The sequence below is a fragment of the Miniopterus natalensis genome, chromosome X (assembly GCF_054644295.1).
Source record: "Miniopterus natalensis isolate mMinNat1 chromosome X, mMinNat1.hap1, whole genome shotgun sequence".
Lineage (NCBI taxonomy): Eukaryota > Metazoa > Chordata > Mammalia > Chiroptera > Miniopteridae > Miniopterus > Miniopterus natalensis.
Window position 1 is genome coordinate 103,909,885 of NC_142103.1, and position 22,501 is coordinate 103,932,385.

Genomic DNA, 22,501 nt, shown 5'->3' on the forward strand with positions numbered 1-22,501 from the left:
GAGGACAGGAAGGTGGCCCTCGGGTGGGTTTCGGCTCGTTTGTGAGTATTGTGAACAAAGAGCGTGATTTCGTGCGAACTCCGCTCTGCGGCTGCCACTGGGATGTGTTCTCATCCCCCCTCCTCTCCCATCCGAGGTGGCAGGTCCCACCCCTGCTCAGGGCACATTTAAGAATTAACAACAAATCGATGCCTCTCCCTCTCTCAATTCAACGAAACGAAACGAAAATAAAAAATAAAGTAATAAAATAAAATAATAAAATAATAAAATAAAATAAAAAATATAAAATAAAATAATAAAATAAAAAATAAAAATAAAATAAAATAATAAAATAAAATAAAAAACAAAACCCACAACATCTTGAACCCCACAAAAATGTCCTGGGATTGCATGTGCAAACAATAATTCTTATCTTGACACTGTTCTGCCATCCCAACAAAGTACAACAAAAAACATTTTTTATTATCTTGCACTGCCTGAAATTTATACTTTGTTTTTACTGATTTATTTAGTTTTGTTAACCTTTCCCCAAAGAGATTTTCCCATAGACTTTTAGGGAGAGTGGGAGGCAGGGAGGGGGAGAGAGAGAAACATTGATGTGAGAGAGACGCATGGACTGGTTGCCTCGGGCCCGTGCCCTGGGCCAGGGATCAATCCGTCAACCTTTCCGTGCGCAGGCTGACGCCTAACTGCTGAGCCACACCGGCCAGGGCCAACCTGTACTCCTTACACAGACACGTTTACATGACTTTAAACTCAAAGACACTATTAAGCATCCTGAAATCTTCCCATTACAGGTTCTGTGTTTGGTGAGTAAAAGACAGGCCTCTGCCTGCGTCTCCATTTCTTTTATCCTCAAACGCGAGGTTTCCAGGGCACTACTTCTTGCCAACGCTCCGGAAAATGAACTCTCTCTGTGAAAAGCTGGCCACGCGGTCTCTGCATTCCTCCCCTGGAATTTCACCGAGGCCCGCCACTCCCTCACAGCACCCGCAAGCCTGCAAATTGCCGGGTTCGGAGCTCAAAAGGAGAAACCTCGGGGACCGATCTCCTCCGAGCGGTGACGCAGCCTGCCTGCAGGCCCGCCCGCCACATGCAGCCCAGGGCCCCTCCCACGCCTCTGGACCCTTTCCCCGCTGAGAGAGCCATTTTCAATACACACACAGACACACACGCGCACACACGTGCACACACACAGTATACACATCACAGCCGTTCATTAGGACGATTCACAGCAGAGCAGCTTAACTCCAGGCCCACGAACCTTCTGCAGCTTCAATTCAATGAGCTCAGGGCAGAGTGCAGGCGGGAAAGCAGAGTGCCCTGTGCACCACCCACCCACCCGCCCGCACCCCCACCCGCAGCTCGCCCTCTCAGCCGGGCCCGGGAGCTGGCTTTGAAGACAGTTCAGCCGGCGCTCAGCTGGGACTTGCTCGGAATCCGGCGATAAAGCCTTAATTGTGCTCCAAGCTCTGCTAAATGCGGCGGGCGTGTTACCCGTGGGCTTTCCCTCCCCCCCGCGGGACGTCGCTCGTGTCTCGCACAGCACACACGAAGTGCCACGCCCGGCTCCTCAGAGCCACGGACACGTCGATCCCCTCGTGCGTGGGTAACAGCTCGCCGTTTAAAGCCCAGTGAAATGGAACCCGGCCCATGGGGCTCTCACAGCAGACGCTGAAGCTGGTTATTCCGCTGGGAAGCCAGGATTCTGAGGCTGGTGCCTGATGTGAATGTCGCACCCATCACCCGAGATTCTCCAGGTGCTTGAGAAATCTGCACGCAGTGACCCCGCCGGACACAGTTACTCCCACCCTCCACCAGCCCTGTCCAGCGGGGTTACCCCAGGGCTCCTGCGGGGCCCCTCCTCCCTCCTCCGCCTCCCTCTGGCGTCAAGGGCAAGGCGAAGACACACTGTTATTTCATCTGAACTCCTCCCTGGCTCCAACGAAGCGACCACACTCGCAACACTTTAGAATTAGGGCGCACACACTGTCCTTCGCTGCTCCCACCCACCTTCTCGCGGATTCTCTGCTCTTCCCTGCGGGAGCCGGTGGACTGCATGTCTATTTTAAAGCTGCAAATTAACCCGCTACATACAATCTCTGTGAGTGACACTCTGACTCAGAGGCCCAGGCCCAGCGACCCAGCTGTGCACGAGGCTGCCGAGGCTCCGCTAAGCCAGCACTCTGGATAAAGGATTTTATTCAGGATCACCGGGCTTCCTCCTTCTGTCAACATAAAGAACCTCACTGTACGGAAAACAGTAGCTGTTTTCAGGACCGAAAATACCACGATAGCATTAGAAGGCGTCACACCCTTGAGACGCCTCTTCTGGCAGCAGGGGGCCGCGGCTCTGGTCAGGATGGGGGGAGGGCACCCAGGGACACGGGAACACCCAGTTAGCAGCCCCTCCAGGTTTGGCCAAACCCAGACCCCGACCGTGTTAACCAAGCATTCACGCACCATAAACAAACCCACCCCCAGAAGCCTTCTCAGTCACCCCAAGCCCAGGTTCTCCTACCTTGGGGTGGGACACCCGTTCTCGGCCAGGACGGTGGAGGAACATTCTCCGTGCTCACCAGGGTCCTTTGCTTGCTGCCGAGGTCCGACGGGAGCTTCCTGCCAAGGGCAGCAAAGGGAGACGGGAGTCAGCAGGCTGCTGTCTGCAGGACATCTATTATTACGAAACCCCTTCATTGTGGGTTCGCCCTGCGAGCCTGGACCACGAGGGCTGACGCAGCCTGCTGACTGGCACCCACACCCGGCCACGGGGCTGGCGAGCTCAGCTCTCCAAAGTGTCGCGCCCAAACAACTCCACCAGACCCTGGCCGGCGTGGCTCAGTGGTTAGAGCATCGGCCCCCACACCAAAGGGTTTCGGGTTCGATTCCTGGTCAAGGGCACATACCTGGGTTGCAGGTTTGAACCCCGGCTCCGTGTGGGGAGGCGACCAGTTGATGTCTCTCTCTCACATCGATGTGTCTCTCTCTCCCTCTCCCCCCTCCTTCCACTCTCTCTGAAAATCAATGGAAAAAGTATTCTGAGGTGAGGATTCACTCACACACACAATAGAAAACAAACAAAAACAAACAACAGAAACAAAACAACATGACTCAGATTCGCCCACCTCGGTTCTGGGCAGAGCTTGTACATGAGGTCTGTGAAGCTGTAGGACACGTTGGCCAAAAAAACCCCCAAGCCCGCTGGTCACCACTCACTGCGGTGAAGCCTCGAGGCCAGGACTTGGCAGCGTGTGGGATTCTGGTCTCCCGACTGAGCGAGCACGGGATTCTCAGGGTCACGCTGCGCCGGCCACAGCAGGGCCCCGCCAGGGCAGGGACAAACGCTCCCGGAGTCCAGAACCCCGATTCCACAGGGAACAGGCTTGACATCAACTTTAACCATTCAAAACGCTTACCTCAAAAAAGTGCAATAACGCCCTGGCCAGTGTGGCTCATTGGGTTGAGCATGGCCCCATTCACCTAGAGGTTGCCGGTTTGATTCCCGGTCAGGGCACATGCCCGTGTTTCTGGCTCGATCCCCAGTAGGGGGCGTGCAGGAGGCAGCTGATCAGTGTTTCTCTCTCTCCCTCTCAATAAAATCAATAAAAACATATTTTCTCAAAGGTGCAACAGTGTAACCATGCATTGCTTTTTAATTACATCGGTCCCAGAGCAATGTTTAAAAAAATATCTGGAGGAAAAAAAACTAAAAAGAACAGATACTAAAAGTATTAAACAGTATCCAGGTTAGAAAAGCGGCTGTCCGATGTGGCCTTAACCCCTTCCATGAAACACCGCTCTGCATTTCAGAGGACAACTTACCATGTTCTACAGTTTTCTCCAAGGTCTTTGCTCGGTACTAAGGCAGGGACAAGCTGATGGGGAGACAGAGACAGTGGCAGCAAGGCAAGGAGAGGGCCCTGGCTGGCCTGGCTCCGTGGCTCCAGCGTCAGCCAGTGCACCCGTGTCTCGGGTTCGATCTCCCGCTCCAGTCAGGATGCATGCAGGAGGCAAGCAATCAATGTTTCTCTCCCACATCAATGTATCTCTCTCACATCAATGTTTCTCTCCCACATCAATGTATCTCTCCCACATCAATGTTTCTCTCTCACATCAATGTTTCTCTCTCACATCAATGTTTCTCTCTCACATCAATGTTTCTCTCTCACATCAATGTTTCTCTCTCTCTGTCCCCCTAAAAAAACATACCAAAAAACAAAAACAAACACCAGCAATGGAAAAAATATCCTCTGGTGAGGGGTGAGCATTAACATGCCCCCCCCCCCCCAAAAAGAGGTGCTGAGACTGGGCTGGGAGCTCCAGGCGCGGGTCCAACCCCAGCAGGTTAAACCCCAGGAGGCAAAAGCAGCCCGGGTGCCCCCAGACCCCTTGGCGCAGCCTGACGCCGCTGGAGCCCCGTGGATGCCGCGACCGTGATGGGTGCCGGTCGTGCCGACGCTGGCCTTGTACCCGGGGGTGTCCTACACCTGCCCGAGCTCCGGGGCGATGCTCACCTGTTGGTAGAGGTCTGTGGACGGCGACGACCGCGACCTCTCGTGGACATAGCGCAGCCTTTCGCGCTGGTCCAGGCCCGCCTCCAGGATGTCGTCGGCGGAGTGGTACCTGCCCGCGCCGCGGGCCTCAGGGCCTTTGCCCTGCTTCCTCCATGAGGCCTGATACTCCGCAAAGGTCCCGAGCCTCTGCGGCGGCTCCGATGTCCCCGTCTTTCCCGCGCTCCTGGGACCGCCGGCGTTTTCTCCAAAGGACGTGGTGCGCGCCCTGGGCTGGGGCCGCGGCTCCGCGCCCTGGTCCCCGGGGCCAGAGGCCCGCGGCCGGTCCGGCTTGTCCTTCGGGCCCCCGGGGAGCGCCTGCCTCGGCCCGGGCCGACTCAGAACCGGCCTGCTGGTCTCCTCAAAAAACTTCCACCTGTCCGCGAACGTCCCCACGGCGTCCTCGGGGCGCGGGCGGGGGCGGCCACCCCCGGAGAGCCCCAGCTCATTCATTTTCTCGGGCTCCGAGTAGGACTTGAGTTTCTGCTCCCCCGTGAACCGCTTCCGGCCCCCAATGCGGGCCACGTGCGACAGCCCCCCGGCCCCCGACACGCCACCTGCGGACGAGGGCGGCCTGGCGGGGCCCGCCTCCCAGGGCCGGGGCGCAGCGGCGGGGCCGGGTTCCGGGGACCCCGCGTCACGGTCCGCTGGGCTGGGGTCCAGGTCCCGGCGCTTAAACGACGTAGCCCTCAGGACGCGCGCCTGGGCCTCCTTCAGGTGGTCCTTGTAGGTGCCCGGGAAAGGAGCGCCCGGGGCGTGCGCGCCGCGCCAGCTGCCCACGTCTCCGTCGGCCTCGCCGGGCGCAGCCAGCGTCACCGAGCTCCGGCTCTTCTGCAGCCGGGCGCGCCGCAGCTGGATCTCGTTGCGCAGGGTGGTGGCAAAGCGGTCGCTCCTGCGCGCGGGTTTGCCGCCCTGCGCGTCGAAGGGCGCGGGCCCCTCCTGGCCGCCGTCGGGCCGCCGGGTGCCCTCCCGGGCCAGCGAGTGCAGCAGGGGCGTCCCGTGCGCCGAGATCTCGCTGCCCTCCGCGGCCGCCCACCTGAAGCCCTCGGCCGCTCGCTTCCCGCCGGCGCCGCCTCTCTGCGGCTCTTCCATTCCCGGGGAGCGGCCCCCCACGCCTCGGTCCCCCGGGTCCCCCTTGCCGCCCTGGGCAGCCGGGGCCTCCTGACTCTGGGGCAGGTGACCACGGGCTCTGTGGCCCGCCGGGTGTGCGGCGGGACCCTCGCGGGCTCCCCCGGGCGAGGCGCAGCGCCAGGAGCCCTCCCGGAGCTGGGGCGCCTGTGCGCTCCCCTGGCTGCCCTGTCTCGTGGTCGCAGAGGGGCAGCGGCTCTGCCCGGCGCCGTCCCCCTTGCGGTCAGCCGCACCGGGCCACCTGGCCTGCGCCGGGCCGTCCTCTTGGAAGCAGTGGGCGGGGTGCTCCTGCGGCGCCCCGGCGAGCGCGCCGCGCGGGGGCTCCCTCGGCATCGCGGGGGCGCCCCTGGGGCCCTCGGGGAGGAAGGGGCTCTCGTGGCTGTACTGGCGCGGGTGCTGGCAGCCGTAGGACGGCGGGAAACGCACGTCGGTGCTGGAGAGAGAGGCCTGCAGCCGGCCGGGCGCCCCGTGGTGGGCGGAAGGCCACGCGCAGTCCAGGGGGGCGTCGGCCGCGCAGCCCGAGCTCCCGGGTCTCCTGCCGTCCCCGGAGCGCGCCAGCTTCCAGGGCGGATCCGCGGGCTCCGGTCTCCAGTCGCCGCGGGGCTGGGCCCGGCTCAGGCCCGGCAGGTGCTGGGCGGAGGCTGCCTCGGAGAGCGCGGGGCCCTGGGCCTTCTCGTGGCTCTTGGTGGCAGCGAAGCTATCGCTGCGCAGCGGGGGCGGCGGCGGCGGCGGCGACGCAGGTGCTTTCTTCTTATCGGGGACGTGCCAGACGGGCCCAAAGCTGGACCTCCCCGAGGTGGGCGGCCTGGGCTCGGGGGCGTCCTCCGGCCTGGGGCTCCTGCTGCTCTCACGGGGGCCCCTGGGGGGGCCGTACCCCAGCCTCTCCTCCAGGCCCGGTGGGTCCTGCCGGCTGCCGCCGGGCCGGGACGCCTCCCACAGGCCCACTTTGTACAGCAGGTTCTCGGCCGAGGACGCATCGGCCTTGGGCAGCGTGTGGTCGGGGGTGCTGGAGCTGGTGCAGAAGGAGCCGTAGGCCGAGTCCCGCTTGCTCGGCCCGCCCAGATGGTCGATGCTGCTGCTGGACTTGGCCGCCGACAGGCGCCCGGAGGGGTAGGGCTGGGCGGGCTGGTCCAGGCTGTCCACGCTGCCCAGGGAGCTGAAGTGGTCCGAGCTGCGCTGCAGGTTCGTGGGCTCCCACGCGCCCGACAGGTCCTGGGAGGAAGAGCTGGGCAACGAGAAGGGGCACAGGGACAGCTCGCTTTAGGATCAGTCACGGAAAAGGGGAGAGAGACCACCGCCCTGCGCAGACAGGGCACAGCACCGGGAGACAGTCACTCTTCCTAGAATGGGAAGGACCGAGCCCCGCGGACACCTTGCAGTGCCTCGGGTCTGTCTCTCGGTGCATCCAGGACCCTGCTGGCCCCAGAGGGCAATGCCTGGGTGAACACGGCCCCCCATCAATCATGTGTTAACTGTAGTGGTTGGCAAACTGAAGCCCAGGAGCTAAATACGGTTTTTAAATTGGCTAATAATGGTTGGGGGAGGGGGTTGGTATAGGATCAAAAGAAAACTACCGCATGACTCATGAAAATGACACAAAGTTCAAATGGATGGGGCCAGTCACAGCCGCTTGACACAGTCTGGGGCTGCTTTCGAGCTGGAGGTGAGGGGCAGCAACAGCCCTGGCCGCAGAGTCTGACACAGTCACCCTCTGCGGTCCACAGAACACACCGTGGACCCCTGGTTTAGCATATGAGGCAATGTTATTATCAATTATGAACACAAAAGCAATCAAATGAGAATGGTTTTAAAATTCAAAGGGAAAGTGGAGAACATCACTTTCCCAAACCCAGCTATTGAAGTAGCAGTTGCACACTGTCAGTTTGCAAACGTCTGGAAAACGAGATGACTCGGGCGACAGGCTTTCTCTGCACCACCACGCGCTGCTGTGTTCAGGTACCTGATCGAACCGTGCAGACTTCCTTGGAACTGCACCTGAATGCCCAGAAGATAGGTTCCTGACTAGGACAGGGCCTAAGAGCAGGAAGCGAAAACTCGGGTGTACTACAACCAGGGAGACACATGGTTAATTCAGGAATGAATTCTTCAGGGAGGGCGCAACAGTGGCAGTTCTCAATAGTGCAACTATGTATCCAAATATGTTAAAGGCTTTCAGTAACGCTCAGCAGAGCTGGAACATTTACGCTTCAATGTCAAACACACACACACACACACACACACACACACACACACACACACAAAACAAGCAAACAAACAAAAAAGCCACCTGTGGCTACTTTAGGTCTGGGGAGAACCGGGATGAGAGGGAAAACCCTGTGACCAGGAAAAGGCCATGGCAGTGAATGGCTAAGTCGCCCGAGGGAGGACGGTGAGCGTCTCCCACCCCTTCCCATGAGGACAGGCCAGGTACCCTCCTCAGACACCGAGCACGCCCCTGCCCGCCCTCACCAGCACTCCCGAGGCGGCTTTTCCACGAGCGCCCAAGTCCAAGGAGCTATTAGTAACGCGTAAGTACTGTTTCCGCAAAGGTGCAGGCAGAACGCCTGTTTCTTTAATCAAGAAACCGCCAAATGGGCCTCATGGAGAGCCCATCACAGTAAGTCGGCTCAATAATGAAATAAAAGCCCGCTTGTCAACTGAGTGGTAAAATCTGTGGTTTTTCAAAAACACCCTGGGCTCCCATTAGCACCATCTCCTGTCGCTTTAAACAGCTAATGCCGTCTTCGACACACACTGCCTTCACTTCACATGGGTACTTTGCAAATTGACGGCAGACTAGTACCGTCAGCCGAAAATTGATTCTGACATGGCGGCGTTAGTCCCCAGCACACACATATAGGCACAGACACACTTGCACAGATACACATGCACACCCACACATGCATGCACACACTGATAAACACATAAATCAACACATATAGATACACATTCGAGCACACAGATACACATGCATGCACACCCACACATGCATGCACACACACACATGCACACAGATACACGTGTGTGCAGAAAGCATGCACGCTCACACACATGCATAACAAATGCACATATGCGTGTGCACGCTTGCATGGACATATGCATACACACACACAGTCATGCATACACAAACACACATGCATAAACAAGTGCGCACATAGATACATTCAAGCACACGCCCATGCACACGTATCAAAGCCACACTATTTGCTATTGCTGTAACTGTCACCCTTCTAACAGGACAGCCGTTAGGACACTGGCCACTAACCTGAGGTGGCCAGGCAGTGTCCTACGACTAGCAGGAGCCTCCTCAAGCCAACACCGCCACGGTGCTGTCGCATGCCCGCCTGGCATTAGCCCTCCAACTGTGAAATGTGGGTTCCAGGTAGGCGAGGTGGACCAGCACTTCCCCTTCCCCCGACCCACAGCTGCCACGGCCCCCATCTCACACTCAGTGGTAACCACGGGCGGGCTCAAGACTTGTCGCTGCCCCGGCACGCGGGCTGCGAAAGCTCCGGCTTCCCTACCTCCACAGCAGCACCCGAGGGAGCTCTTGCCAAATACACCGGCCCAACCCAGGTAGCTGCGGCCTCTCAACCTGCATGTCAGCCTCTCTAAAGAAGGGTGTGGCTGTGGGCACAGGGGTGGCTCAGAACCACCAACCCGGGCCCAGGCTCTGGGTTCGTCCTTAAATAACATAAACGAGAAAGCAACGTGTCCATCCTTGCTCTTGGCGTTTCCGTTTTTGTTTTCAAGTACTGCACACCTGTCTGCACAGTGGACACATTCAGAGTCCCACAGCAACGGCGTGTCCGTGGCCTGTTCTCAGGAAAACAAAATCGCCCTGAAGTGAAGCGAGGGACCGCCACGGCAGGGCTGGGGGGTCCTGAGTGTCTGCAGGGGGCCACAGTTCCCATCCCAGCGGGGAGGGTGTGCCTACCTCACGTGGTGTCGGCCCTGCCAGGATGGGCAGGCGCCGGAGGACAGCGGGCAGGCGGGCGCCTCGGGGTGGCTGTCGGAGAACTTGGTGGCATGCCAGGAGTGAGGCCTCCAGCTGAGCTCATTTCTCCTGTAAAAGAACGCAGGCGGCTCAGGGACTGCACACGGGGACAGCGTCGTGCTGAGGCTGGGAAGAAGTCGCCGCAGCTTCTACGCCACATACAGCACCGTGTTCAAGTGCTGCCACTGTCCCTGGGCACGAGCACGCTTTTTAAAAAATGTGTTGTAGTTAAGTAAATCTTGCCCGCCCCCCCAGACCACAGAGGGAAGCTTCTATGGGTCCCGTTGGGCACAGCTGGCCCGGCCCCTCCGCCTCCTTGAGGCTGGAGAAGCGGCTGGGCCGCAGGGAGCTCGACGCGTCCCCAGCTCAGCTGGGTCGCAGCTCGGATTGCTTCTCTCTGCATATGTCCTCACTTCAGTAAATGTGGCTCCGTCACAGTTAACTAAGACTAACAGGCATATAAGCCTCTGAACCTCTCGGAGGATCTATTACATCATCTACAGGTCCCGGTCATGTGTCCCACGAAGCCCTCGTCCAACAGGTGCAGTGCAGGGCTTCTGAGCAGGTGTGAGCCTCCCCGGATCCCACTCCAGTCCTGGCCACACCGTGGGGGGTCTCTTAGTTTTCTGGCCACACCTGCCCAGGTGAGACAGGTGTGCCAGGTGGAAATCCCTCCACCTGCCGGGGGAACGTAACAGCCTCCAGGCACCTCTGGCACGTCCAGGCCTTCGGTTTAAGACAGAAAGAACCTGGCAGTGGACGGCTCCCCACCACGGAGCCTCCATTGGGCCCCTTTGGGTAGTTGCGGGAGATCAAACGTTCTCCCGAGAGGGCAACACCGTTAAAGAATATTATGCAATAAAGAATATTAAAGGAAGAACCAAAATGCCCATATAACCTAAACCCCCTAATGACTCGGTCACAAAGGAGGAAAAACACCTGGGTGGGGGAACATGGAATGTGTTGACTTTACGACAGTTTCCCAGGAACTAAAGCACAAAGCAGGCGGATTCCTCACAGCGCAGAAGTAAAGGGGTCGTGAACCCGAGACTGTACCTCCTGGAATTTCTCCGGATCCTCGTGAGGAAAGTCCTGGCCTCATGAATTTCATTTTCAGATGGCGTTCCCTGTGCTAGAATATCCACAACTTCTCTCATTTCCTTTAGAGTTAGTTACTGAAGGGAACAGACTAGACTAACTGAAACAGAGGCAAAGAGAAAAGGCGGGCTTGGAAAAGAAAACGCTTTACACTCCGGCAACATGTCGAGCCGGCCGCTGGGACTCCTGGGGTGGGGCTGGGGTCACTGGCCAGTGCTCCCCGGGCACATGCTGTCCTTCCTTTTAGAAAGATAACACACAGATACGTGTCTCTCTTTCAAGAAGACACAGCCAGCCCTGCCGGTGTGGCTCAGCGGTTGAGCGTTGACCTAGGATCCAGGTGATCGGGGTTCGATTCCCGGTCAGGGCACCGGCCCGGGTTGCGGGCTCGATCCCCAGTAGAGGGCGTGCAGGAGGCAGCCGATCAGTGTTTCTCTCTGCCTCTCTCGGAAATCAATAAAAACATATTTAAAAGAGAAGACACATAGTCAAACGTTAACAGTACTAATCGGGGCTACTTTTTAAAAAAGCAAATGAAACCTGGTAGAAACACCTACAACCTATAAACAAGGACATCACAGGCACTGGGGACAGTGACGTTTTCCTGAACTACATGCGTGCGGTTGTCCTGTGACTTAATGCACAGTGAACGCATTTGGGGTCAGAGACGGTTCCAGCCGGTTTGTTCAAAAGCACCTGAGGCCTGAAACGGCTGGATTGGTGACAGTAAGAGACAGAAGGCCATTCGCGCCTGCGTGCGGGTCACCCGGTCACCGTCCTGTGAGGCTGCTGGAAGGGAAAGCTCTAGGGACAGAGAGCGCTGGTGCCACCTGCAGTTCCCACAAAGTCACTGTCCCTTTGCTCAGTTTCACACCCGCCCCTGCAGCAGAAATGACTGACAAGAGCAGATTTAAGACGCTAGGCCAATAAAACTGTGGCGTTCCTTCCCACACAAGATACACACGTGCTCACGTGGCTTTATTTATTTATTCACTATTTTAAAATATGTTTTTATTGATTTCAGAGAGAGGAAGGGAGAGGGGGAGAGAGAGGGAAACGTCAATGATGAGAGAGTCATGGATCGGCTGCCTCCTGCACGCCCCTGCTGGGCATCGAGCCTGAAACCCGGGCCTGTGCCCCGACAGGGAATCAAACCGTGACCACCTGGTTCGTGGCTCGATGCTCAACCACTGAGCCACACCGGCTGGCATTCTGGTGGCTTTCAACCACTCGTCCCTGGAAATGTGCGGCCATGAGGGGCACAAAGACAGGTCCCAAGCGGCGCCAGGAGGGGAGAGCAGAACACGGTGCCGGGAGGCCCAGGAGGCCACCGCCAGGCTGTCCTTGTGTGGGGTGAGCCCCTTGCTGCCGTCGTAAACCATATATATGGTGACGGGGGAAAACGGGACTTTTTGGGTGGTGGGTGCACAATGCAATATACAGATGGTGTATCGTAGAACTGTACCTAAAACCTATATAATTTTATTGACCGATATCACCCCAATAAATTTAATTAAAAATAATAATTTCAGCCCTATGTGGCGTGGCTCAGTGGTTGAGCACCGGCTCACGCACTAAGAGGTCACTAGCTCGATTCCTGGTCAGGGCACATGCCTGCGTTGCTGCTCGATCCCCAGTAGGGGGTGCCGGAGGCAGCTGATCAACGTTCATGTTTCTCTCTCATCAGTGTTTCTATGTCTCTCTCCCTTCTTTTCTCCCTAAAATCAATAAAAACACATTTAATAATAATAATAATTATAATTTTATATGCTAGGTAGTCTTTTTTGTTGTTGAAAGGATGGGGTTTATATCACAAATACAAAAAAAAAAGCTAGGATATCCCTCAACATGAAGAACAACAGCTCTAGATACCAAAATTCATTTTTAAAGGGCAATTAGACCAGAGCTGCTTCCTTCCCCCTCCAAAAATAAAAAAATGCCATGAGTTCAGGATTATTTTTCTAACCTTTTCAAATGCAGCAAATAGGCCCAGCCTCACAAAATAAACAAGGTCTGCATTTAGTGCCCAGGAACTTGGCCAGTCTGACAGGATAAGATCCGCTGGCTGGGAGGCCAAGGTCGGGCCAAGGTCACCAGCGTGGGGGGGGGGGGGCGACACCCAGTACTTGGCGTAAGAAAAAGTCAGTCCCTGGCAGCGTTTGGGGGGCATTCCTACAGCAGAGAGCGCTTTCCCCGGTAGTGCTCAGACAGTGCCATGCTGTGGGCAGTGACATCACCCTGATAAAATCTGCAGTCCGATGGGGTAAGACTCAGGCAGTTCCTGCCTTCACACGCGAGAAAAATGAAGCAGAGATAAAAATCCCCAAAGGCCCTGACTGGCTGAAACTGATACAGGACATCAAAGCTGCATTTGAAACAAGTGCCAGGCCCGGCAGCGTTCCCACTGGCACCCCGATCTGCCCTCGCGGGGCCAGGGCAGGGCCCTCGGGCGGCCTCCGGCGTCCCTCCCGGCTGCTTTAGCAGAAGGGACTGTGTGGAAGTCTCATGTCATGGACACAGAACTGGAGCAGCCCCAAATGATTCGGGTTTTTCTATTAACTTTTATAATCTTCCCATCAAGGAACCGGTTCAGCCTGGCCGGTTTGGTTCAGTGGTCAGAGCGTCGGCCCACGCACGGAAGGGGCTCGGGCTCGATTCTGGCCAAGGCCATGTGTGCCTGGGTTGCGGGTTCGATCCCTGGCCCTGGCCGGGGCACCTTCGGGAGGCAACCAATCCGTGTGTCTCTCTCATGGTGATGTTTTTCTCTCTCTCTCTCCACCCCCTCCTTTCTTCCCTCCCTTCCACTCTCCCTAAAAAGCAATGGAAAAAATATTCTCAGGTGAGTATTGAAAAAAACAAAGATACGCAAGACACTGAAATGCGCAACCATTCGTGGAACCGATTATAAGGAGCCCTAAGCATTAGCAGCAGGTCTCAGGAGACTTACCTATAAGCACAGAGAAAAAAATAACAGAAACATTTTCTGCATGTCTGCGCAGACGAAACCACCAACGATTTAAAGTCATCCTACAGACATCACTCGCATGCACTGCAACGAAAAACCTTTCTGCCCGTCTCAACTTGACCTAGACTATGAAACATTCTCACGTAATTAGAGATTCATCCGATTAGCAGCTCACGCTGTACCTGACGCCTAAATCTGAGCAGAAGCCTCTTCTCCCCAAACGAAACAATTCTGACCTACACGGCTTTTTCTCTCCCGATTTTAATAAAAATCAACACTGGCTTCATCACAAGAAAGATATTTATAACGATGTGTGGTGACGGATGTTAACCACACTTATTTGTTATCAATTTGCCATAGGCACATACATCATATGATTATGTTCTACACCTGAAACTAACATACGTCAATTACATCTCAGTTTTAAAAAAGCCATAACGGAGATGACCCCAAACAAGTCAGGGTGTCTCTCCAGCATAAATCTCTAGCTCTACTCTGTTTTAACAAGAAAACAGACACAGCAGCCACGGGCCGTAATCCCCCAAATGCTCAAAAGAGAAACTTGCCCCCGAACAAACGGAAACTTGGCCGTTAAACAAATGACCTCAGACCACCCTCTCAAAGCGCCGGGTTGTGCCAACGCCCAGCAGCGTCCGCACTAAGACACACACAGTCCTTCAGAATAAACACGGTTCTGCCCCCGGGAAGAGCCCTGGAAAGGGGGCGGGCGGGGGGGAGGGGACAGACACACACACAACCTGCCGATGTCCCAGCCATCCCTGGCCTCGGGCCACACTGTTGCAGGGAGGGAGCTGTTTCCCAGAACGTCAGCAGTGGGGCCCCACGCAGAGCCGCCAGCTCAGGCAGGAGCCAGGGGCACGGGGACCCGGCACAACGCCGCCTCGGTGCCAGCGAGTGACACCAGAAACCAACACACGTGCTAAGAAACGTGCCCCTAGCAGGCCCAGGTGGTGCCGCTGGATGTGAAACGTTTCTTGAAATGCACCCCCGGCCAGGCCGTCTGGCTGACCCGATGGCCCCGGCTCAGGCCCTCCTCCCCGCGGTGCTAATCCCACGCCGACTGCGAGCTTAGCGGACGCAGGGACATAATCGGAGTCGCAAAGGGGCTTCCGGCTGCCAGCAAGCAGGCGGGGAGTGAGTGGCAGGAGCGAACCGTACGCGTAACGGGGCGAAACAGCTGGCGACGCCAGCCGGGCTGAGAGCGCGACTCGGTGAGGCGGCAGGCGGGCTGCGCCGTAAGCGAGACGCAGGTCACCATTTCAATTCCTGAGGCTCAAACGGGAACGCAAGCTTGAGAAGGCAGTTTACGGCGGGACACTGAAAAGAGATTTCCCCCGGGGCGCCTAAAATTATATAGACTTTTCAAGAGCGGAATGTACAGTAATTTGCTCTGAACTGAGGAAAACGGGCGACGGTCTCCGCGCTCTCCACGCAGGGACAGCAACAGCCCCAACCGCAGCAGGCCGACAGGCCGCGCGCACAGGCGCGTGTTCCTCCCGCACGTCCCCGGGGGGCGGCGCGGATCAGGAAAACGCCACAGGGGACCCACTTTCCGGTCTTAATCTTTTCCAATCACAGTTGCTGAAGCCGGCAGTTTACGCAGCGGCAAAACAGCCTGGGGCCGGCTGTGAAAATACCGGCACCCAGATCCACCCACAAAGTGCCCGCCAGGATCTCCGGAGCGTGGCCTGGACACCCAGGGAAAAAGTGCAGGTGACAACCGGACAGAGAAACACAACAAAAAAGTCACCACACCCACCCTGACCTTTCCTGCGAGGACACTTCCTTGGCTGAGCAGAGCGGGAACAGCAAAGTGCTCAGGAGGAAGGGCAAGGCAAAGGCTCTCTGCTCAGCTTCTCCTGGCCTGACGGTTGACGGACAGCTGGACAGAAGCCCGCACTCCGAGCCACCTCGCTGGCCCCGGGCACCGCCTGGGCATCCTGAAGGAGAACATACGTGCCTTGGTGGGGACTCCGATTTCAGTTCTTTGTTTCCAGCCGACGCGGCTCTGGGAGAAGGGAGGCGCCCGCTCTCATCTGCCTGGGAAAGAGGCTTCACGGCGGAGATAGCGATCCCGTGCCTCCTAGCACATCGCTCCCCAGCCGGGCCTCAAACCGATGACAAGATACTGCTGCCCAGGACCCGTGAAACAAGACGCCACGGCCTTGGGAAGGCGGCCGCCACATCCTCTCCCGGCTGCTCGGGGCCCACTCACCACGCCCGAGGAAATCAACCAGCCTGCAGGACAGGGGACTCCGCAGGTGTCGCGGGTGGCCAGGGTCATTACGGGACCGCAATTCCCTTCTTTTCTTTAAATATGTTTTCATTGGTTTTAGAGAGAGAGGAAGGGAGAGGGAGGGAGAGGCAAAACCTTTGACGAGAGTCACTGACCGGCTGCCTCCTGCATGCTCCCTACGGGGGATCGAGCCCTCAACCCAGGCATGTGCCCTGGCTGGGAATCGAACCGGCGACCGCCTGGTGCATGCTCTGAACTCAACCACTGAGCCAGACCGGCCGGGCACGGTTCCCGTTTTGTTTACAAAACCATGGGTATGGTTTATACACAGATGCACACACCCCTTTCCCCAGAACCACCACACGTGCCCTGGCCGCCTCACCGCTCAGGGCCCCAACCTGATTTCTGTCTCTGTCAGAAAGGCCACCCTTTCTCAGGGCACCTCAGGTGGGCAAGTAGCTGAATCAGATTAAACAAGGGTTGAGTCGGCTAATTTATCATCTGGCCATACTCTTGGGCAGGAGCGGGGAACCTTTGTTCTGCCAAGGGCCATCTGGATATTTATAACATCATTTGCGGGCCATACAAAATGATCGACTTAAAAATTAGCCAGCTCTGTTTGGTCAAGCATTGAATTAACTCACCCCTAATGGGGCGGCTGGAACGGCTTCTCTTTGGTGAGGCCTCGACAGGCAACACCAAAGGATTTCTCGGGCCATGTATGACCTGTGGGCTGGACGTTCCCCACCCCTGCTCTTGGGTAAGGAAGCATATGATATTCCTGCATTTGTGGCTCAGCCTATGAATTACTGACACAGAGACATTTTTATAAAATAGCCGCTTTTGCAAAGAGCACTGGATCCATTTTGGAGCTCTACGTAAAAATGCTAGAAAATGCTTACTAATCTGTGAGACGGGAGTCAGCTTCATGGACGCCTGGGGATGGAGAAAGGAGAATCGCGAGATGCCGGCAGAGATTTAAATTTATGCGGAGAAGAAGCCATGTTACTGATTTAAGAGAACCCACTTTGAAAGCACTCAGGGTGGCTCAATTGGTTGAGCACGGTCCTATGACATGTCCCAGTTGTGGGCTCAATACCCAGTAGGGGCGTGCAGGAGGCTTTCGGGCTCAATACCCACCCAGTAGGGGGCACACAGGAGGCTTTCGGGCTCAATACCCACCCAGTAGGGGGTACGCAGGAGGCTTTCGGGCTCAATACCCACCCAGTAGGGGGCGTGCAGGAGGCTTTCGGGCTCAATACCCACCCAGTAGGGGGCACGCAGGAGGCTTTCGGGCTCAATACCCAGTGGGGGGCGTGCAGGAGGCTTTCGGGCTCAATGCCCAGTAGGGGCGTGCAGGAGGCTTTCGGGCTCAATACCCAGTAGGGGGCACGCAGGAGGCAGCCGATCAAGGTTGCAGTCTCATCGGTGTTTCTATCCCTCTGTCTCTCTCCTTTCCTCTCTAAGAATCAATAAACTATTCTTTAAAAAAAAAAAAAAAAAGTCATATGCTGCTAAATGGTAGATTTAAAAATGATTAAGATAGCAAATTTGTTATGTCTATTTTACCACAATTAGAAATTGAAACTTTTTTTTTTAAGCGGACGTATCTATAAACGCATGTGTGTGTCCCCCCAGCTGGACTTAGAGGCACCCCTCCAGGCCAGGAGATGCCGACACCCCTGGCAAAGCCAGCACTCGACAGCACGGACGTCCTCCATTCACTGCAGAGTTTCCCTCTGCTGAGCGTCCAGGATCCCAGAAATGACACTCTGGGTCCGGGATGTGCCTGTTGAGACGCGTTGCCAAGCCGCTCACCGGGGAAGTTGTCTCATTTGTCACCTAAGCAGCATCCTAACAAGTCCTTGTTTCCCACAAATCTCCAGCAGGGGGCACTGCTGCTCTATCAGAGAACCCGAGACGCAAAACCTAGTGTCTCATTGGAAAATAAACAGATTCCTGAACATCTTTTTATATGCTTATTTCGGTTTTTTTTCCCCTTAATCCTAATCCAAGGACATTTTTCCATTGCTTTTAGATAGAGTGGAAGAGAGGGAGGATGGGTGAGAGAGAGACGTCAATGTGAGAGAGGCACATTGACTGGCTGCCTCCCGCACAGGCTGGGACAGAAAGGGGAGGGGTTGGGGGACACGGACCTGTAAGCCAGGCACATGCCCTTCACTGGGAATTGAACCGGCGACCCTTCGGTTCAAGGGATGACATTCTAACCACTGAGTACACCAGCCAATAGATGTTTCTCTCTCATCAATGTTTCTCTCTCTCTCCCTCTCCCTTCCTCTCTCTAAAATCAATGAAAACATTTTTAAAAAAAAAAAAAAAAGGTTGCTGCCTTTGAATAAAATGTTTTGATTTATTTTTTATTTATTCATTTATTTCAATATATCTTTATTGATTTCAGAGAGAGGAAGGGAGAGAGAGATAGAAACATCAATAATGAGAGAGTCGTCATTGATCGGCTGCCTCCTGCACGCCCCCGACTGGGGATCGAGCCCCCAACCCAGGCATGTGCCCCGACCGGGAATTAGTGATCTCCGGGATGCTAGGTCGATGCTCAACCGCTGAGCCACGCCCGGCCGGGCGTCAATTCATTTTTTAAAATTTACAGTCAACCTCGGAAAGAGCGCACTAATTCTGCTAAAAAGGGCATGAATCAGGCAGCTACAAAATGCAAGGCGGAGAGTTATTTCTACACGGAAGCCAGCCACAGGTACCTGCGTGGCGTCCAGGAGCCCTGTTCTAGCTCGTGAGCGTGAAAGCACCCCACCTTTAACTTCGCTTTCTAACTTCTGCAAATCGCCCACACCTCTATCCACAAGCCAACATCCAGGGACCGGCCGCTGGCTCCCTCAGACCTCAGCACAGCTCAGGAGCCCCTGGCACCCGCCTCTCCCATCCACCTGCGGTCACCCTCTACCTTCAGCGCAGCCTGCCACTGGGTGTAAGCGATGGCCAACAACACTGCTCATTTGGAACAAAAACAGAGTGTGCTTCTCTGCCAAGAAAATAATCTACACACTGCCAAGGAAAGATACGACCATTCAAATTCACTTAATAAATCAAAACAAACAATAAACCATCAGTCGCCCAGGGTCTTACCTTTTCACCACCAGCTTCAGCGTCTTGTGGGAGCCCTTCACCAGGCAAATCGCTTCCTGTCTAAACCCCGAGAGACCGACGTCGTTGATGCCCACGATCTCGTCTCCGGCCAGCAACTTGTCCACTGCTGCGGCTTTGCTTCCTTCTTCAACCTGCGACAAAGGAGGGCGGCCAGTGAGCTCCCCGCATGCGCAAAGCAGGTGCCCGGGACGCGGCCAGGAGCGCAGCCTGCCTGCCACGACGCCTGCCGCCCGCCCCCGGCCACCCAGGCCCCGTGACCGGCCTCCAGGCTGCCGAGGAGGGAAAGGGACCACCTGGGCCCCGAGGCTGCCCCGGTTCCCACGCGGGGGTCCGTCTCTGCCAGCACGTGGGCTGCCACTCGCCCAAGGAACAGGGAACAGCACGAAAAGCTCAGGGACACACGCAACCAAGAACAGGGACTCACTGCCCGAGTCGCCTTTATCCACACAGCAATGACCGACCACTTCTATAATTCACGAATCGCTTCTCAAACATTAATCCCGTACCTAGCTCGATGACCTCTGTAACAGCTTTACTGAGATACACCCCAACACCCTGCAGTTCACCCAAGAAATAGCGCAGTGAATGCTTCCTAGTCTATTCACCCTGCTGCTCAACCACCTCCATCGTCAACTTGAGGACCCGTCGCTAACCCCAAAGAAACCGCAGGCCTATTAGCAGTCGCTCCCAGATCCCGCCAGGCCCCGCCAACCGCTCGTCCGCTTCCTGTCTCCACGGACCTGCCTTCCCGGGACAGCTCGTAGAAAATAAGTTACACAATATGCGGCATGTTGTGTCTGGCTTTTTTCACGCAGTGTCATGTTGCAAGGTTCATACACGTAGAGCGCGTATTTCTACGTTCCTTTTCATGGCCGAGTAATATTCCACCGTACGGAATGCCACATTTTATCCATTTGTCAGCGGATGGCTGTTTGAGTTGGTGTTAGATTCCGGCTGTATGCTGCTGTGAACCCTGGTGTCCAAGTTTCTGTGTATGTATCTGCATGTCTCTTGGGTATATATCTAGGAGTCGAACTGCTGGGCACTACGGTGAGCATTCTGAAGAATGGCCAGGCTGCTTTCTTTCTTTTTTAAAAAATTTATTTATTGATTTTAGGGAGAGAGAAAGGAACATAGATTTGTTGTTCCACTTATCTATGCATTCGTTTCGTTTGTGCCCAACCAGGGATCGAACCTGCAACCTTGATGTACCAGGGCAATGCTCTAACCCAACTGAGCTACCTGGGCAGGGCCTGCCAGGCTGCTTTCTCCAGCGGCTGCCCCACTTTCCATTCCACATCGGCGTACGCAGGTTCCCGTTTCTCTCTCCATCCTTGAGATTTCATATTCCCCGATTTCTCTGATTATAACCCTAATGAGATTATTCTAGCAGGCCGTGCATAGTAACATATTCACTACTCAGTACTAAACGCATATGAATCAATGTGTTGACTGGTTCCCTAAACCCTGAACAATCTTGATCTTTAAATACTTAACCTGACTTTTCCAATGTAGCAATAACGGAATTCGGCCTTGGTCGGTGTGGCTCAGTGGTGGAGCGTTGGCCTACACACCCGAGGGTCTCAGCTTTGATTCCCAGTCAAGGGCACGTGCCTGGGTTGCAGGTTCAATCCCCAGCCCCGGTTGGGGAGCCTGCGGGAGGCAACCAATCGATGTGTCTCTCTTACATCGATGCTTCTCTCTTCCCCCCTCCCTCCCTTCCACGCTCTCTAAAAAAAAAAATCAATGGAAAAAATATCCTTGGGTGACGATGAACACATCAGAGAAAAATCGAATTCAGTACGAACGAACCGCGTCTGTGTTGTGCACTATAACCTGCCCAGCCGTGGCCCAGGAGCCAAATCCAGCCAGCCGCCTTCTTTTTTGGAGGGAGGGGGGAGTTTAAATAAAACTGTATTGGATTACGACCACGCCCCTGTCTACATATGGCCACGGGGCAGAAAGGAGAAGCTGAACCCACAAAGCCAGACATATTTACCGCTTGGCTCCTGACCAAAAACGTTGGCCGACTCCTGTTTTGGACCGAAAAGCCATTATCCTTGCAATCTGCCAGGGAAACGTGAGCGTAACGCATGGTCACGCAGAGACTACTGTATGATTTGGAAGTCACTGCCCCTCGACGGTACACTCCGGCGAGCCCAAGAAGTACTGCAAACCCAAGGATTCGGCCAAGTCCGCACCGGCCGCGAGCGGGCGGCCCCTCCCTGGGCAGTGGCGGAGCTGCGGACGGAGCCCTGACAACGCCTCGCTGGTTCCCCAAATGCCCGCCTGGGTCGGAGGACAGCTGACCTCTGGGGGGGACGAAGCAATCACTCGCTGCATGTCCACTCCGCACGCAAAGCTAAAGCCCACTCCTCACAAACTTCTGAAGCAGTTCCTCCCGTGAACAGCTGCTCCACACGTCTGGACGGTTTCATCCCGACACAGTAACAGACGGGCTGTGAGTAAGTTCCCACCTGCCCCAGATGACACCCTCGGCCACAGGTAACAGCCAAGGCGCCGGTTCCACGCGGCGCAGGGCCCGAGGTCCGCACGGCCTGCGTGAGAGGCCGAGGGGCCGTGCGGGGGGCAGGTCCGGGGGGCAGCTGGCTGCGGGAGGAGGTGCCCGGGGAAAGGTGACCCACACATGGAGTGGCCCCCGGCAGAGGGTAGTGAAACAGTGGAAGGCGGGGGGACCAATGGAGGCGACCTACACAGAAGACAGACCCACAGACAGGAGGCCAGCAAAGACGGGCCCCTGGGCCCCACGCCGAGCGGGGTCGTGTGGGGCGGGGGCTGGCCCACAGTGCAGGGCGCAGGGAGAAGGTGGGCCTCGAGAGCTGGTTCCTACCTGGAGGCAGGCACAGGCTTCGGACAGCACCTCGCAGACGAACGCGCACACCGGTCACCCAGGGCGTGCTTAAGACGCAGGTTCTCGGGGTGGGAACTGGGTGGAGGGGGGCCGCGGGGGGAAAAGGGGGTCATCTGTAATACTCTCAACAATAAAATTTAAAATAAATAAATTTGGCCGGCCGGGCGTGGCTCAGCGGTTGAGCGTCGACCTAGGATCAAGGCGATCAGGGTTCGATTCCCAGTCGGGGCACATGCCCGGGTTGTGGGCTCGACCAATGACTCTCTCATCATTGATGTTTCTGTCTCTCTCTCTCCGTCTCCTTTCCTCTCTCTGAAATCAATAAAGATATATTTTAACAAACACACACAAAAAACAAAAAATAAATAAAATAAAATAAATAAATTTCCCCGGGGCCCATTTGGCTCAGTGGTTAAAGCATCGGCCTGCGCACCGAAGGGCCGTGGGTCCAATTCCCGGTCCAGGGCAGGTACCTGGGTTGCAGGTTCGATCCCCA

General features: G+C 56.0%; 1 protein-coding gene across 3 annotated transcripts in view; it reads right to left on the minus strand.

Moving 5' to 3' along the window:
* SHROOM2 (shroom family member 2) overlaps positions 1–22,501 on the minus strand; it is a 102,601-nt gene that overhangs the window by 50,880 nt on the left and 29,220 nt on the right. The window contains exons 2-5 of one of the 3 annotated variants that reach the window (XM_016207580.2): positions 19,113–19,264; positions 9,616–9,744; positions 4,515–6,903; positions 2,522–2,619 (exon numbers count right to left, since the gene is read on the minus strand). In XM_016207580.2, coding sequence (XP_016063066.2) covers positions 2,522–2,619; positions 4,515–6,903; positions 9,616–9,744; positions 19,113–19,264 — 2,768 coding nt within the window. Of the gene's footprint in view, positions 1–2,521; positions 2,620–4,514; positions 6,904–9,615; positions 9,745–19,112; positions 19,265–22,501 lie in introns of those variants that run through there. The other 2 variants (XM_087829417.1, XM_087829416.1) reach the window with 2 other exon arrangements.